The sequence below is a fragment of the Pygoscelis adeliae genome, unplaced genomic scaffold, assembly GCF_000699105.1.
Source record: "Pygoscelis adeliae isolate BGI_AS28 unplaced genomic scaffold, ASM69910v1 Scaffold45, whole genome shotgun sequence".
Classification (NCBI taxonomy): Eukaryota; Metazoa; Chordata; class Aves; order Sphenisciformes; family Spheniscidae; genus Pygoscelis; species Pygoscelis adeliae.
The window spans coordinates 7,799,292-7,818,047 of record NW_008825114.1 but is presented as its reverse complement, the minus strand read 5'-3'; the positions used below and the strand labels follow the sequence as shown (position 1 = coordinate 7,818,047).

At 39.1% G+C, this 18,756-nt stretch overlaps 1 protein-coding gene across 1 annotated transcript in view; it reads left to right on the top strand.

The window, feature by feature from the left end:
* RORB (RAR-related orphan receptor B) overlaps positions 1-14,145 on the top strand; it is a gene marked incomplete at its 5' end in the record, with an annotated part of 37,070 nt that extends 22,925 nt beyond the window's left edge. Inside the window, 6 exons of the mRNA XM_009328088.1 lie at positions 2,229-2,350; positions 3,638-3,770; positions 5,681-5,788; positions 6,917-7,027; positions 13,089-13,201; positions 13,678-14,145. Of these exons, the coding sequence (XP_009326363.1) occupies positions 2,229-2,350; positions 3,638-3,770; positions 5,681-5,788; positions 6,917-7,027; positions 13,089-13,201; positions 13,678-13,833 (743 nt within the window). The remainder of the gene's footprint in view (positions 1-2,228; positions 2,351-3,637; positions 3,771-5,680; positions 5,789-6,916; positions 7,028-13,088; positions 13,202-13,677) is intronic.
* Positions 14,146-18,756: the final 4,611 nt, after the last annotated feature.

The following is an 18,756-nucleotide window of genomic DNA, read 5'->3' as shown; positions in this document are numbered from 1 at the left end:
AAATGAAAAGGTCTTCTTTTCAGATTGTTGGCATCAGATCACCTTACCTGATTCAAAATCTGTCTATGCAGTAATATTAAAGTATTTGAGGTATTTATTGTAAGCATTTTCTTTATTTCAAGAATGTGAATAGTTCCAGCTTTTGTAACAAATGGTGAGGCTAGGAGAGCTGGGCTAGCAAGCGCAAGAGAGAAAAGAGCAAATACTGGGTGCAGAAAGAAAAATCCTTCACCATTCAGGCTGCAGAAGTGTAATACAAGTTGAAATCATGTTTCTTTCACTGGTGTTTTAGATACAAGGCCTAAATGTTCTTCTGACCATACCTCAGTTCTGTCTGGTTAAATCCTTCCAGGAACATAAGTGACAAAACCTATAGCTTGAGCTTAACTTCTGCAGTCAGGTTTACTGTGGCTAAGGATGTTTCCAGAAAGATGATGCTGTTAAAACTGTACTTTAAATAGAACAGTATGGGGGTAAACATCTGAAATTTGATCTTTCTAAAAAAGGTGGGGTTTACTTGCTTTTCTTGGTTAAAGAAATGCAAATAAACCTTTGTTGGGCCTTTAAAAAAAAATCTGTTTAAATTCATCATCCCTTTATTCCAACATGGCCATTTATCTGTAAGGTTTTTACTATAAAATGCAACAGCTTACCATCATGGGTTAAGGCTTGCATCCAACCTTCCATAAAAGAATGATGGATAGATCCCTGCACTCACTAATATATACTTTCAGTTATCTTTATACCCGAGTCAATTCTTCCATCAGGAAACTTAAAGATAGTGTTAACCTTTAAAGGAATACTTGTAAAGATTGAATTGAGCAGGTTTTATTGTTCCTACAAAAACCTGGAACTCTTTTGTGTTTTCTTCAGCATTTTTCCACTGAGTCTCAGCTTATTAGCTGTTGACAATAGTGCAGGCATCTCTCCTTTAAATAACACCTCTATAGCAGCAATTGCAGGGAGCATATACATGTTTACATTCATTTTTCAGCTTTCCTTCTTGCTACTGTTTTTAAATTCAGTCAACATTTGGCCAAAGAAACAGTGTTATTTTGGGACTCCAAGCACCAGATCCACCCACTGTAGGCAAACTGTTGAGGATGTGAATGAATAAATGATGACATTCCTAGTTCTTTCTACTTCCCATGCTCAGGTTTGACTAATGCATTGTCAATGTCCTTTCTTTTCTGACAAACATGTTTTCTGCAAAATGCTGAAAACATGCTTCAGTTCAGTTCTGTGACTTCAACTTTGTTCCATTGTTTAAAAGGCATTCAGCTTGATCAATGTCTTCAGGGCTGAAGCACTAACCTTCATTAGACTTACAGGTCTCAAAGCTGCAAAATAAGAAATCACCACATTTCTATAGCATGTTTTATCAAGACATTTCAACTCCCAGTGTTAATGAATTCATGTTGGAAGTTTTTGTGAAAATCTTTTTAATCTACTCAAGTGGCTTAAAGGGCAAAGATCTACTTTAAAATACTTCCTTGAGAAGTTTACTCTTGGTTTCAGTGGGATCTCAGACCGGAATTGAATGTTTCCCTTTCCCCTTGCATCCTGCATTCCATGTTATGCAGTAGTTTCTAAGGCTGCAATTTCAGAATAACTTAATCCTGCATGTGAGATCTATTCCCCTCCATGTCTCCTTCTAAAAGCCAGGATACTAGTTCTAGCTTTCACCTCCTGCTAACACCAGTCTCCATGTTTGTGTTCATTGACCTAAATCAGAAATTGATCCATCTGAAAACTAACTTGCGAAAAAAGAGGAGAGACCTGTTTCCTGCTTCTCTGATATGAGTCACCCTAAGGTAATGCAAATGGCCATGTCAGGATTGAGCAGCTAGAGCTAGGCAGCTGCACAGGCTTGGGGCAGACAGAAGTGATCAAGTAACCAGGGTCTCCAAATGACATTTATTTAAACACAGGGGGAAAAAAAATCACTTCCAGAATGAAAGAATCTGAATAGATTCACAAGATTCAATGTTATTTTCATGTGCAGATCCACTATTTATCAAGCATCCTTTGACTTTGGGTTGAATACTGAAACATTTTATAACAGTCATCTTCAGAAATAAAATAATGAGAAAGGTAGCATTGGAAAGAAAAGTTGGTTTTTTTTTTAAATCTGCATTTTCCAACAACTTTAATGTTTTCAACATTTTGCTATTGCAAACCACTGTTCACTGTTTCATGCAAGCTACTTTTTATTCTCCTCTTCGCAGATCGAATTGCACAGAATATCATTAAATCTCATTTGGAGACATGTCAATATACAATGGAGGAACTACACCAGCTAGCGTGGCAGACTCACACATATGAAGAAATTAAGGTTTACCAGAGCAAGGTACAATCCTGTAATATGCTGCTGCTTCTGCTCCCTATGGTTTGAAATTGTTAACAGTGTAATGTATTTGGCAAGGACGCGCTGATGAGTTTCATATAGGTCAAAACAGGTTTTTTAATATCTTGAGGAGCTGGTTACTGAAAGCAAAGGAGTGACACTTCATAAAAAGAAGCAGCAGCTTTCCAGCATGTTGGGATGTTTGCTAATGTCAAAGCTCAGGCATGGTTATGGAATCCAGCATTACATGCTTTGCTTGTAATCACAGGTCTAAACTTCATGCAGAAATTCAGTTGACTTTAATATGATCAGGATTGGATCCTCTGCTGTAAGGATTTTAAGAAAATAAGACAACCTAACTTTGTTTCCTTACCATTTTGAAAACACATCACCTTTTTATGTGAGTAACAAATATCTGTCACTTATAGAAAACAGATAATGACAAACTGGAAGTACTCCTTAAATTGAAGTTGTTCAAAACTGGGTGGAAAAATGATCTCATTACACTACATTTTTGTTCTACCTCTGACATTCTCAGGTCAAGTTCAGACTATTTCCCACTGGCACCTCTTCAAATGTAGTCCAGTCAACAGAAATCTTTGTGCCTCTTGCGCCAACATCACTAGCAATGATTCTTGAATCAGATTTCAGCTGGCACATTAGCTGATCACGCAAGAGACGGAAGAGAGTCCAGCTTGTTCTTTGAAAGCTGAGAGGCTATGCAGTACTAGCAAAAATAAAAATAGACCACAGCCTGCAGAGCTGTGGCATGCAAACAAAGAGCATCAGTTTACATTTGCACACTTGTGTGTGCAAGGAGAACGATTATCAAGGAAACAAAATTTTGACACAATCAGTGTTCAGTTTGCAATGATACTTTAATTATACATTATTTTAACTTTCAAACTAACAAAAATATTCTGTTGGATAACTTAATAGCACTGGGCCACTTCTTCCCTGAGAGTACTCTGGGATGTTTACGTTGTTTGTGCCACTGTTTGTCTATCTTGCACAAAAACCAACATTAGAATCATATTTTAACATTGGACAATGCATTCTCCCCCTTTGAAGAGGCAATGCCAGAGTTCAAATCACTGGGGCAATCAGCTTGTGAAAACAGCCTTCTAATGAAAAGTGTCAGGTACCTTGAGAAGCAGAGATGCTGCTAGCTCTGTCTGGGGACTGGGGGGTAGTCTGAGGAATGCGCCTTTCTGCAAGGCCACCTGAAGAACTTAATGCACTGATGAACCTGCTTGCTCACTACTTTGCATTTCCATGTTTTCCCGGAAGACCAGAGAAGCTCTGTGGCAGCAGTGTGCCATTCAGATCACCCACGCTATCCAGTATGTGGTGGAGTTTGCAAAGCGCATAACAGGCTTCATGGAGCTCTGCCAGAATGACCAAATTCTCCTTCTTAAGTCAGGTGGGTAAACACCAGAGGCTCGAGACTGGTTTAGCACCCAGCACATTAGAAATGTGCTCTGCTGTCTTGTTCTACAAATCATTTTAATTTTGAAGGACCCCTAATTTCAGTCTGTTTCATTAGCTACACTAACTCTTCCGTATTTTTCCACATTAATCACGTTACTGCCTTCTGATCCCCTACCCTCTACTGTCAGTTGTGGTTGTTAAGTACACGTTCACACACAATCGTTGCAGAAACTGCAGTCTCCAACCTGACACGTGGTGGAAGGACCCTGCAAACTGAGCTGGTCAAATCGGTCATCTGCCACCCTGTACAATCCCCACTTGTCATTAGTGAAATGAATGCAGGCTCACCGGGGCCTGCCTCTGTGGTCATCTCTAATCTTTTTAATGAGACTACAGAAATACCCTCCAGCCAGTGCACAGGAGGGAAAATCCCTGCTGGCTCCAGTTGGTTTCAGAATAAATGAGAGCGGATTATGGCGGTGTGCTCTGGCCTTGCTCTCTGCACGTGCCTGGGTGTGCACGTGTGTGCATAAGGGCAAGGGAAAAGGGTTTCCTTCCCTGTCATGGGACTTGGTCATTTCTGTCCTCCGGAAGAATCATGACAGGATTTACCATGACTATGTAGTAACACCACCAAACTCAGGAGGACAAAATGTTATGACCAAGTGAACCGCTAATGGTAATTAAATGCATTTACCCTGTCATATCAGTTTCTTGCTCCCTCCATGTGTAAAAGGCAGGATGCTGTGTGAGGCGGCTCATTAAAGCATAAGAAGTGCTTCCTATTTCAAGATGGACCTCTTCATTAAGGCTGAAAGCCAGTGTGCTTCAGCACTCTGTACACAGAGGACTGTGGCTCAGTGTGGGGCTGGACAGAGACAGTGGGCACAGGCACAAATGGAAGGGATACAGGGGCCCTGGGAACACACAGGCAACTGCCTGGAAAAACAGAGTCGCAGCATGAGAACTGTTTTTTTAAAGCTCGTACTAATTTCAAAAATTCTGCAGGTGCCAGTGCACCCCAAGTAACTTTCTTCATTTGGCTGGCAAAGCTAACAACACAACTGCACCTTCAGCAAAAGATATAGTTATATTTGACCTTACTCTCAGACAACTCTGTTTAGCTTCAGCATGTATAAATATGTCAGGTTTTATTTTCTGTTTTGCTGTTAATGCTGAGCAGGAGCTAGAAAATCAGGACATTTCACTCAAAAGCATGTCTGCAAAAGAATCCTCAGATTCAAAGTTGTTCTTACAGGAGATTTGGATTTAGTTAAGGGATGCTTAAAAATTTTCCCTTCATTTTCCCAAACTGTGTATTTTAGGAGAAATGGAGAAGTGTTCCTTTGGCTATTCCCCAACCTGAAAGAAAAAGAAGGGAAACAAAAGTAAAACCCAATTTAGGGGTGTTTTTGACAGTACTTTAACTTTTATTTTCTCTCTAAAACACTTTGCGATGTTCTCCCACTCCAGGCAAATGAAGCTGGGATTTATATACATGTTGAATGAAGCTGGTTGTTTTTTTTTTATAAAAAAGGTTTAATTATCAAAAAGGAGTTTCAATAAATGCCTAATTTTCAGGATAAGATATTTCAAATTGAAAATATTTGCCCAGGTCTAAAGTCAGATTAAGTCCATGCTGCCAATTTGCTGCAATGGGGGAAAAATCAGCCTAAAGAAAAGGTGGTTAGGATGGAGGAATTACCCCTTTCTGTACTCAAAGCAGACAGAAATATTTTTTTCTCTCATTCAGAGACATATCATCTAGATGCCTCCAAAGAGTGTCTATCCCTGCTGATGTTTCTAATGACAGATGTCTTCCTAAATATTTTCTTAAAATTTCCTATATTCTGATATTTTACAGTAATGTGTCATACTTTTGCTCTTTTTCATGTCTGATAGGCTGCTTGGAAGTGGTTTTGGTGAGAATGTGCCGTGCCTTCAACCCACTCAACAATACTGTTCTGTTTGAAGGAAAGTATGGAGGGATGCAAATGTTTAAAGCCTTGGGTATGTTGGTCTTCTTCTTTTCAACCAATTACATTGAGCTACAGACTGACAGATTTGTCTTTCTGAAAATAGTGACACACAATGAAAATCTCCAGTAAATATTGAATCTCCAAACCTCCAAATCTCTAGGCTGGAACTGAAAAAGAAAAAAGGTGACTCCACGAGCTGCTAGCAGTGATAGGTGTTTTTCTGTAATAAAAAAGAGCAGCATGAGGGTTTTGCAGATAGATTTCTTACTCTGCCATTTGAAGTTTTGGTAAAACTTGAGTTTATGGTAGGAGCCAAGCAGTTTATCTTCACAGTTCAGTTTGATACATCAAATCACTCCCACTAATTGTGTCCTGCAGAAGGCAATTTTAGCCCCAGCGATGAGGGGACTAAAATGATGAACTACAACAAAATATATAGAAAAGGACTTACCTAAAATGCTGTTTTGCCTAAAACTTTTAAGCTCATTTAGATTCACGTATTGAAACAATTGCTTCATTTCTCAACATGATATTGAGTGCTACCTGAAATGTTAATAGCTAAATGGATGTCTTTTGCCCATCCATGAAACTCATACATTATCAGAAATTTATTCATGACGAAACTCAAAGGGAGCTATTTGCTTCGAATACATACATTTATCATATAGGTATATATTTTTCTTATTTGCCTATGGATAAACATAACATTACAAGTTTAAGCATTTATAAATGTGCATTAGTTAATTCATTTTGGTCTTTATGATGTTTTCACAAATTTTCATAAATATTTGTACTGTTAATTAATAAAGTCATATACGTGAAAGTTATTTAGGACTGGTCATTCATAGCTCTTAGATTTAATATCTGTTTAGAACTAGCATTTATTTCCACATAGGGCAAAGAAAACCCTCTTCTAAGATCTCTGTGCAATTTTTATACAGGTTGTGCCCCTAATTCCGGATAATTTTTGTGCTTCAATGTGTGTTTTAGTGATACCTTTTTGGGGTAGGTGGAATTTTAATAGCTGATGAAAGGCACTTGTTTTAGAAGTACAGACGCTCACTCACAACTTTTTTTGACACCAAAACAGTCCACTTTTCATGGCAGGTTAAAGAGCTGATAAATTTCTAGCACTGATTTTGTCCTCTGTGGTCTGCAGGTTCTGATGATCTGGTGAATGAAGCATTTGACTTTGCAAAGAATTTATGTTCCTTACAGCTGACTGAGGAGGAGATTGCCTTGTTTTCATCTGCTGTTCTGATATCACCAGGTAATTATTCATTCCAAACACCACAATGATTTTTTCTTTCCATCGTTGTCCACCTCTATTTCTACCTATTTAAACAGCTGTTTAAGCTGTATTAAGCGATAATAAGCAGTGTATTAAGCAATGGAAGAATACCTGAATTACCCAAATATACCTCCCTCTCTTTTTGGTAGACTGTCAGCAATTACATATACTGGAAACAGATCCAAAGTGTGGGGGTAACAGACATGGAGCAGGATTGTGCAGACAAGCAGTGCAGGCTGGTGTTCCTCCAGACCACGTATAGAGAAGCATGGTACTTAAGGAGGTGCATGTCCCCTCCTAGCATCTTCAGGGAGCTCAGACCTCAAAAACCTGAGCAGATTACAGAGTCCCTAACTATGATGGGGTTTTTCTGTGGGGATAAGAATAGCAGCAGTAAAAATCTGTATGAGGTCCTGTCTGAATTTAGCTCCAGGTGAGAGGTGGTGGTTCCAAGGGCAACATGCTCTTTTTCATGTATTCATATATGATAACTCTGCACAGGCAAACATGCATTCAGTGAGTGCTGGCTGGCTGACCACAGAAAAGAGGTTTTTGTGATTGAATTGACTCAGAAGGTGGATCTAGTAGATAAGCTCACAGTTTAGCGTGGGATTTTTAAACATGCCTCGAGGGAGGTAGACCCCCAATTCCCACTAAGAGTAACCTCTTGAAAGGCCTTTACAAAAAATCCCACCATTAATTATTTTTGCAGCCTGTTTTGCTAAAGACTTCCTCTAGGTCACTTTGCCCTTTTGCACATCTGTGGTGGAGATTATGTTAGGCAGAATTAAACTAGCACAGATGGTGTCAACATATTCATTCTCATCATTAATGACACCTACTGAAAGGACTCTGCTCCTTTTATTTTCCCTTTGAGCAGTTCTTGCGGTCATCTGCTCCGAGGTGAAATGGTTGAGCCAGTGGCTTTTCATGGTGTTAGGCCATGATGTGCCAGAAAGGACCCTCCAAACAGCCACCATTTCCACCTCAGAGATGTTCCAACTGTGCACAGGGGTGAGAGTTGCCTGTGCACTGTTCCCCAGATGCCCTGACTTCCTCTGGGACAGGGGACTTGCAGCATTCTGATGGGTCCTTGTCCATCAGCCCTCCCTCAGCCTGAAAAGACCAAAGCTCTAAGCCTGGCAGAGAAGCGCAGTCAGTGCTTGCACCTGCTTAGCATTAGTGGCTTGTTCAGCAGACTGACCCAGTGCAAAGCTGAAGACAACCTGGAAATTTGTTTGGGGTCGGGGCTGTGAAGTTCTTCAGTAAGATTTTAACAGAGGCTGCAGAAGATGGTTTCAGTGTTTCCAGCTGACTTCACATTATGAAGTCAAGGGAAGCAGGAAGAGGGTGGTGCGATCTTTGTAAGCAGGATCTGCATTTGTCTTTTGTAACAGCTGGAGGTTTTTTACTCTTCAGTTTATTTTCTTACAGTTAGGAACAGGAAAAGTAGGAGTTAGCTGAACAGACAGAAACAGTAAGATTATTTCAAAGCTGACTTCAAAGCACTTTGGATCAGATGGGGGCATCTCCTCTGTAGGGATAAAGAGAATTCAGTTATGTAATTTCTAGTCAAAGTGAAAAAAAGTCATGTTTCTGTCTCCCAGGTAATCTTGGAAAGGAGAACAAGTTATAGCCCTCTTCAGCAAAATTTGGTCACAGAAAGCTTCTATCATCTCAGAGTGTCCTGTGCCTTAGGCCTGGGCAAAACCTATTTAAGTAATGGAAAATTTCCCATTGATTTTAATGGATTTTGGATCAAGTAATTTATGAAATGTGCTTAGCTGCAGGTAGGCATTAGCTGGACATCAAAGTTCTGGTTCAGCTCTGCAGTTCTACGTATGTTCCTTTAGTTTGCAAAGCACCAAAATCTCTTGCAATCTGCCAGCAGTTTGTGTTGCCTGAGTATCCACACTCATTTCTACTTCTTGCAGCTGTACTAAGTACTTGAAAAAGCTAGTAACTCAGCACTGGCTTTGAGCCAGCTGTATTGCAGACATGTGTTGTAACAGCTTCTCCATTAACTTTAGTAATGCATTTCAGTCCTGATACACGTCAGAGCAGGGTGTCTCCTGAATAGCAGCTTCTGTTTTTGATAAGTAGCACAAATAAGTAGAGGCAATTCCAAGTTTTTTTTCACTATAATCAAGTTTTAGGGTTGAAGGTGGTGGTACCAGACGAAATATTTCAATAATCCACAGTTCCCCATTTCACATCCAAGTTGGCTTTTTCATGCTTGCAAGCAAGAGGACACATACAGTGTCTCCTATTTCTTTAATAAAAAAAAAAAAAAGTGAAAGTGCTTGATGCATGCTGATCGCTTATTTCTGTAGTCTGTAAGCATGTGTATCTCTAGTCACAGAAGATGCAATAAGAAAGAAATGATGGGCTGCAGCAGTGTGTACATGAGTGAAAGCAATCTCTCTTCCATAAAAAGACTGCAAATTTGGATTGTGCAAATAACTCCCATTTCACTGGGCTGCTAAGTTTGGGAGTGGGAAAGCAGGGAAAATCAGTACAGATTGAACTGACATTGAAATTTGCCATTTATTTTCTTACAAAAATGATAACAGTAAACAACAGAGAAAGAAATAATTTCCTTCCATATTAGATGTTCCAGTTTCTTCACAATAAAGTGTTTCATCTTGGGAACTGTCGTGGTTTAACCCCAGCTGGCAACTAAGCCCCACACAGCCACTCGCTCACTCCCCCCAGTGGGATGGGGGAGAGAATCAGAAGAGTAAAAGTGAGAAAACTCGTGGGTTGAGATAAAGACAGTTTAAAAGGTAAAGCAAAAGCCACGCATGCAAGCAAAGCAAAACAAGGAATTCATTCACTGCCTCCCATGGGCACACAAGTGTTCAGCCATCTCCAGGAAAGCAGGGCTCCATCACGCGTAACGGTTACTTGGGAAGACAAATGCCATCACTCCAAACGCCCCCCCTTCCTCCTTCTTCCCCCAGCTTTACATGCTGAGCATGACGTCATATGGTGTGGACTATCCCTTTGGTCAGTTGGGGTCAGCTGTCCTGGCTGTGTCCCCCCCCAACTTCTTGTGCACCCCCAGCCTACTCGCTGGTGGGGTGGTGTGAGAAGCAGAGAAGACCTTGACTCTGTGTCAGCACTGCTCAGCAGTAACGAAAACATCCCTGTATTACCAACACTGTTTCCAGCACAAATTCAAAACATAGCCCCATGCTAGCTACTATGAAGAAAATTAACTCCAACCCAGCCAAAACCAGCACAGGAATGTATGTAAAAATTAAAAAAATGAAGCACTGCTTCACAGAACTACCTGCACCAGTCCTTCCTTTAGGATGAAAGGAAATGGCCTCAAGTTGCGCCAGGGGAGGTTTAGATTGGACGTGAGGAAAAATTTCTTTCCTGAAAGAGTGGTTAAACATTGGAACAGGCTGCCCGGGGAAGTGGTTGAGTCACCATCCCTGGGGGTATTTAAAAGGCTTGTAAGATGTGGCACTTAAGGACATGGTTTAGTGGGCATGGTGGTGTTGGGTTGATGGTTGGACTCCATGATCTTAGAGGTCTTTTCCAACCTCAATGATTCTGATTCTATGATTCCATCCACTAATATAGGTACACAGACATTCCCTATGGGAAGTACTCATATTCAAGTTTCTTTTCTACAGAAGCCACCATCCTGGAAGGTGATTCTTTTGCCCTTGATCTCAGTGTTTAGGTAGTTTACAGGAAACAGAGTGGTCCCATTGCGAGTAAAGGGACCTAAGAACATCCATTAATAGAATTACTAAGGTTGCAAAGCCCTGTGTCAGACCCATTTTCCATCTGATTCAGAGCACAAAACCAGATTTTCCACTTTAGGGTGGACCTAACCACTCTGCTTGGAGGTGATTGTTTAACTTAATTTCTGATTTCAAAGGTTAAAACATTGTAGAAGGAGTCCAGCAAAGGTTGCAGAGGCATCTCCACCTGCAAACATGCCAGAGCCAGGTGCTAAGACGCTAACCTGGCTGCTGCCTCCTGGGTGCCAGTCTCTCTTCTGAAATTCTGACTGGCCATGTTCCTTTTTTCCATCTTCCTTTTTGCAAAAGGAGATCTTGTAAGTTGTTCCTCAGCTTCTCTCCTACACTACTCTCTAGCCTAGTGGCCTGTGCACTCTTTAAAGATACACAAGTTCAAATCCCAAAAGGAAAAGTACAGAATTGAATTGAACCACTGCTTCTTGTATCCTGTATGGGTAGTCACTGATCTATTGACATTTTCCTGCACTTTTGTGAATATAACTAGAGGTACCTGGGGAATTCCAGCCAAATTTGCAGATGGTTTTCGGGTGGTAGAAACCACATTTTTGGAAGATTAACTTAATATCCCTCGTGAAAGTTTCACCTAGCTCTTGTCATGAATTTAAGAACTCCTGTGTTATATACAGCATGCTCCATGACAGATAAATGATTAAACCTGTCCTCCAACAGCCTCAGTCTACTTTTAAGCTTATTCTTCTGACAGAAAGATAAATCTTTAAGGATTGCTCTCTATGATAAATCTTTTTAGCTCCAGTCTGCTACAATAGGCCTTGATTTAGCACTATTGAAAGGCATGTTTTTGCAATAGCGTAAAATTTGGCACCTAACCTGTGAAGTCTAAATATTATTGTGTGCTTATTTGTGTAGATGCTGTGCATGCTCTCAGCTAATTCTGTTTCTATGGCCACTGGTGGCACAGGATACATTGGCTTACCTTCTGTGAGCATGATTCTCTAAGCTTTGCAAAAAGATTATTTTCTTTTCCTGATCATCTGTTAAGTAGCTAGAGGTTTGGTTTTGTCTCTTTTCACAGTATTTGGTGATAGACACCTTTCATACACCCCTCTCCACAGACAGTCAGACAAATGACAGAATCCTGCTCCTCCTGTGATGAAATACTATTCAGCTCCCACCTCTGCGGCATGTGTGCTCATTGAAATGGTCAACTTATATTATTTCTATGGATTATTTTAGTGACTGGGAGTGTGTGAAAGAGCCCTAAAAGTGAAAGGGATTTTCCTGCACTCTTCAATTTGTACATGAAGATTCATGCCCTGTGATAAAATAGATTTTCTTATTTCCTGTTTGAAAGCATTGGTCTGAATGCTTTCAAAGCATTTCAGACCAAGAATTGGTCTGAATTGAGGGAGAGAAGGAGGAAGAAACAAGTTTGCAGCATGGGAAAACAGAAGGCTTAATGGTGCTGTAAACACACTGTATTAATTGTTTTGGGATTGTCTTGGGGTCTGCTACTTCTTTCTGTATGTTTGTCTCCAGAAGCTATGACTTGTGAGAATATAGATCTTAAGAAAGACCTCCTACACTTGGGGTTTGAGTTCAGTAGAAGCCATATAGGTTTCCAAACGACTGTGTCTGTAACTGTTATTCTCCCAGATAATCTTTTATTTTGTGTTGTTTAAAAAGAGAACATTTTTAAATAATGAGAAATTTGCACTTCAAGACATTGCAACAACTCATAATTCTTTTGAATTATTAAAGAAATTCTTTTGAAGGAAGCCATTTCTTTTTATTCGGAATATAATATTTGGTCTCAAAATGTTAGGCTAGTAAATAATGAGAAGTATATTATTTTAATTTTTAAATAATTATATTCTATTATTTTCAAAGAACTGTTTTGATCAATATGTTTATTATTTATGTATTAAGACACTGAGATAACATGACATGTTTTTCACCTAGCCAGTATGAAGTTAGAAGAACACTGGTTGTACCAACAGAGAATAACAAAATGGGTTTCTACTCCCATCTTTATCTCTAACATCCTGGTCTAAACAAAGAGATGCAGAGCCACCATTGTGTTCCTGTACACTTTGTATCTGTTAATTAAACTCTCAGGTGATCCTTTAATGGATTAAGATACTTTGCCTCTGAAACCATGTCTTAATTATCATGCAGTCCTTCCTCAGGGGAATTATGATTGCTGTGAATGCTTGCCAGCATGGGACACTGTGTTCATCCATGAGCATGCCCCACATCTGTGCATTCTTGACTTTAGCTCTTGCTTTCCTTTTTCTCAGATCGAGCCTGGTTAATAGAGCCAAGGAAGGTTCAGAAGCTTCAGGAAAAGATTTACTTTGCACTTCAACACGTGATCCAGAAGAACCACCTCGACGATGAGACTTTGACAAAGGTAAATCATTAAAATAAAGAGCCAAGCACTCCTTGATCATGCCTTTTTTTTTTAGCCATTTCTCCATGTATCGCTGCATTAATGTAAGTTAAAAGCAGCACACTATGTGCTTGCAATGTATAGGAGAAGTAAGGCTTGTTTTACTCTTGTCCCTGGTTCCTCTTACTCCAGTTTTTGTTCAATGCACAAATCTTTTTAATTGGTACCCTAGCAAGAATGCATCTGCCTTAAGAAAATACCCCTGGAGGCAGTTCCTTGTTACATGCATTTTTGGCACTTGGCTAAAATTTCCAGGACAATTGTTTTTAGCCTCTTACAGTAAGAACAATGTCCTTTGGATGGGTATTTTTGATTGAGTTCAGAGTGTTGCATTCAGTTACCCAACAAGGTGTTAACATAATTCATTTTGGAAACTGTAATTTATACTAAATTTGCTTCCTCCCTCTTCCTTTTCTTTTTATTTTAATGTCTCGCAGTTAATAGCCAAGATACCAACCATTACTGCACTTTGCAACTTGCACGGAGAGAAACTACAGGTATTTAAGCAATCTCATCCAGATATAGTGAACACACTGTTTCCTCCATTATACAAGGAGCTTTTCAATCCAGACTCAACCACTGGCTGCAAGTGAAGGGGATAATAGAATTTTCACGTAGTCATGGAATGCGTCACTATTAAGACAAAAAGAAATGTTTTCATGAAGAACTTATTAAAAATGTCACTACTGCAACACTAGGAATGTCCTGCACTTAATAGAATTATTTTTCACCGCTACAGTTTGAAGAATGTAAATATGCAACTCTGAGTGGGGATGTCTTTTTTCTCTTTTCTTTGTTTACTTTTTTTTTTTTTTTGAACTGACAATGAATATACAAATATAGGACACTGGGTGTTACCTTTTTTTATTTTATTTTATTGGGGGTTGTTTTGGGAGACAACTGTTCCTAGAATTTTATTGTAGATATACATGAGAATAGAGCAGTACTTTGCAGTATTACTCTTGCTGTTTATTGTTCAAATATTATTTAAGAAAATTCCACTTATTAGACTTGCCTATTTCTATGTTTTTAGATAGTTTAATGCATGTGGAAATTTGTAGGTGTCTTGGAAATTATGGTTCATGTATGGAATACACATATATATATATATGTGCTATATACTTTTATATATATATATATGTAAGTATTATATGCATACATGCTGTAGCTTAAAAATCCCATGCCTACTTTTAAAGGATGCTCAGCCTGGCTGTCATGCATTTCTTACTCTCCAAGTAATGTATTAGATTTACATTGGACAATCAAGATTTGCTTTGCCAGGCAGAGTTAAATTATCAGCTGCCGATGTGTAATGACAGGATCACTTCTGAGATACGTGTAATGTAGTGCATGTGTGCAGTCTGTAAATGAAACATCAGGAATGTATCAATGGTGCAGAAGCCTTGTCTGGATGATTTTAGTGGAGACAGGAAAAGTTTTTTTTTAATTTTCTCCCTGTTACAGGGATAGAGCATATATAAAAATGAACATGGTAGGAGCTGATGTCTAGTAAAGTATCTGAAACACGGAGTAAAAATGTAGACTATCCCACATGTACATTTTTCTGATTTCACACATAATTTTATTTTGTATACACTGCTTTGAAATGTAGTTGCAAGGCTTGGTTTGTTTTTTGCTGAACTCAATGGAAAAACTTATAGCGAACTCAGTGAAAAGCATAGCAAGCCTAAAATGTAGCTCTGAAGAGTAGCGACAGAGGGAGGAAGGGAGGGAAGGAAGAGGAAAGTAAAAGCAAGCAATGTCCATGGTTATGAAGGCAAATATAACTATCACTGTTTCTGACATAGCCATCGCCCAGATGGGACTGATGGTTTCCATTACACACATACATATATGTATGTTAGATACACATGCATATATATATGTATATATCTGTATGTATGTAACTGTATATATATACATATATAGGGTTGATTTTAGATTCACTTCAGGAGAGGAGCAAAGGGTTGGGGCTTTCTTTTTGTCTGTCTCTGAATTGACTTTATGTGCATTTGCTTGTGAAACCAAAGGCAAACACAGAGAGGAGTGGAAGACTGCCATGGACTTAATCTTGTGGATTAATTAAGTTTAATTAGCAGTCATGATTAATGTATTTGGATTCTGCCAGAGATACAAAATATAGACTTTTTAGCTATGGAAGAGGGATTCAGTTTCTGCTACGGGTCCGTCATTACCACCACTTTTACCCATGGTGAACTTTTTCAGAGAAGTCTCCTCCAGGGACATGAGTGGAGGGAGTAGAGCAGAAATAAGAGGAAGCAGCCGGTAGAGCAGAAATGAAGTGAAGGCAGGATCATGAGCAGATACATTTCTTTATTTCAAATCACATACAAGTCAATGCAATCTGAGGCAAGGCAAGGAGGAGCACACTGGCAGGAAGGCTGAAGGACTCACCATCTGCCAGGCTGCACAGCAGAGCAGTGTCACAGGGACCCCAGAGGGACATAGCTGGGCCCCAGGGTGGGTGCAGAAACTTGGTTTGTTGCAGTGATAAGTTAATGCCTCCAGCTTTTCCAGCAGACTCGCACAGCTCTGGTCCCAATCTTCTGTTCCCTTCTCTGCATGACCAAATAATTCACAGGTTATTCCAAGTACTTTGTGGAGTTTCCCTTTGCCCTCCATCAGCCAGTTTGCAAGTTCAGATACATGTTTCACGACAGAATCCAGTCCAGACAACATCAACATTTGTTTGCTCTGTTTTAGCAATGTCAGACCAGATACAAGAGCATTTACAAATTCTTGGCTAATAAATGTTTCTCTGTAGGTCCCTTACAACTTCAAGAAGAAAAAACCTGTGCAGCAAAGTTAGTTGTGCTGAGAATTTTGTTGCAAACATGACATACTCTTCAAAATTACTTAGTCCTATAGAACAGCAATTTCTAAAATATGGTTTTTTGCTCCAGATTCAGAGCACATTTTCTGATGTCTACTGATTACATGTCTTGAATTAACATAATAAAGCATTGCTCTTGATGCTTCTTTATAACACTTAAACCCTAAGGCTGGCATTCCCTTATAAGGTGATTTATCCTTTTACATGGCAAATCCATGAGAAGGACCCCAAACTCCAACTCTTTCTAATATCAAAAAACTTTATTACCTATATTTATGTACTGCTTGTGTGAATTTATTTGGGGAAAAAACTTGAGTCAAACTGAACCCTAGAAGTGCTCAGTTTTAACTGCAGGAGATTCATATTTTCATTGTCTTTTCCAACACAAGAACACACACATATATATTTGTTTGAAATCCTTTATAAACTTGTTTACAGTATATCAAAAGTAACATATTTAGCCAACCCACAGAAATATAGAATATGTGATAAATATTACTGTTCTTAGTGCTGATAAATAAAGCGGTTTGTCATGTTTATAAACAGTCCTTCACAATTATGTGTTACATCTTGAAAACGTTTTGTTCTTTTCAAATAAGCTAATCAGTCCTTGGGATTTTTGACTTAGGCAAGATAACAAAATAGAGAACACAAGTGAAAAAGACATTATTTAATCATCCACAAGGCTTTTAATCCTTAAAGCACTATTCTTAAATCACTGCAATTTCATGACTTTTTCAATCAGTAAGGGTTACTGCCACTTTTTAAAGATGTGGAAATGAGGGAAAATAAGTTAAATGACTTGCCAGAGACCACAGAGGTAGCAGTATTTAGTCCTGGAATAAAAATGGATTCTTGCCTTTTGTCCTAAAAGTATTAAGATGCTGGTATACAAAATCGTCATTGCCATTGATAGGCAATAGCCTGTACAAACAATTACAAATATTGCCAAACAAATTTTTACCTTCAACTAAGGTCAATTATTAACAGCTTGCTCTATTTTTGTTACTACTTTTACAGAATTTGAGAAAAAAAACTTGTTTATTTGGAAAATAAAAATTCATTCTCATACATTATTTATTTGTGGTAACTAAGGCTGATAAATTTTATTTTGTTTTCTGTGATTTGGGATGGGCCACATAGGTGAAATAGTACCTCTTTCGCCCTTCGTTGTCTGAGTTTAGAACAACAAATAACAATCACGTGCTACAGGCTGGATTTTTGTTGTTGGTTTTGGTACTTCGTCATTTATACTCAGAATTTCAAATTCTTAATATTGGATTTCATATGCTCAAATTATCCATAGACTTTAAATAGTAGAATAGCATGAGTTCAAGTAAATAACTGCATAATCCACTCACAAAATGCATTTCAGAAAATTCTAGTGTTGCACTTTATTTCTTCTTGGCTTTCATTAGTCTGCAATAGTATCTGAAACCCTTCCATTAAATCTCTAAAACTAGTTGTCACATCTGCTCTCTGTAGTAATTGGTTATGTTTGTTGATTTTTTTTAGTGACAAGCTTTTCAAATGGGACACATTTTTTAATGATTGATTAACCCCAGATCTTTAACAAAAGGATATTTAAAGCATGTATTGAATCTTCTACTTCTAGCATTGCTCTCAGATAATTTAACCACATTGATCTAAATTATCCTTGGCATCAAGAAAGCAGATGTAGGCTGTTCATTACACTACCACAGAGACTTAATTTTGGTGTAAATGTCACTCTTGCCAGCTTTTTGTATAAAGAATTAATTCCAAGAGTCATATTTCCTTCTAATGGAAAGATTGCTTTAGCAATTGCTAGAAAAAAAACAGGATACTAGAAAGGCACTCAGTTGAGCCAACTTGTTTCCAAAAGCAATGTATATTTTTTGGTTGGTTTGTGATAGGCAGCATTTAGGAATTGATTCTGCAAGTTGTCAAGCTCCCTTAGCTCTAACTAGAGCCACTAAAAATGGAGGCATCTCAGCACCACACAGAAGGTGCTCAACCCCTCATAAATTCTGAGGCCCTTGTTGTTAAGAGGTCCCCTTCGAGCTCTGTGGAGCACAAGTCAGATGTTATTCTCATACTTGCATTTTAATGCTTATACTTCACGCTTCCCATTGTTCATTTCAGCTCCATTTCACAGGGATCAGTTCATTCCTCCTGTTGCGCCTTGGGCACCCATGGTGTCTCAATGCCTGTGCCAGGTTATGGTGTTCCAGGTGGAGTAGCTACCAGACTTGTCCATGAAGATGAGCTTTATTATGTGATTTTCTTTGTTTGTTTTCATGGTGGAAGCTTGCACAGGTGTATGTTTCCCTTTGGGATCGTTTGCAGGGATTTCTGATGTAACGACTTCTACACAAAGAGGGTGCAAAGCTGCTCTTGTGCGCTGGCCTCTCAGCCTCCCACCACCGGGCTGTGGGAGCTGCTCCAAGGCTGCAGCAGTCTCACAGATCAGTCAGGCAACACAGTTAAGAGATATGCAGCTGATGGCTCCCTTCCCTGTTGTCTTTTTCACCCCCTCTAAAGCTGTGCTACAAAGCACATTTGAAAGGTGTTCAGGCTCCCCCCATCCTCCTTCCTCCCGACTCCTCATTGATTGTGCTGTTTGCAGAAGAGCCAAGGTCCAGCCTGGAAGCTGGTTCCTATTTTCAGAGTCATTGGCTGT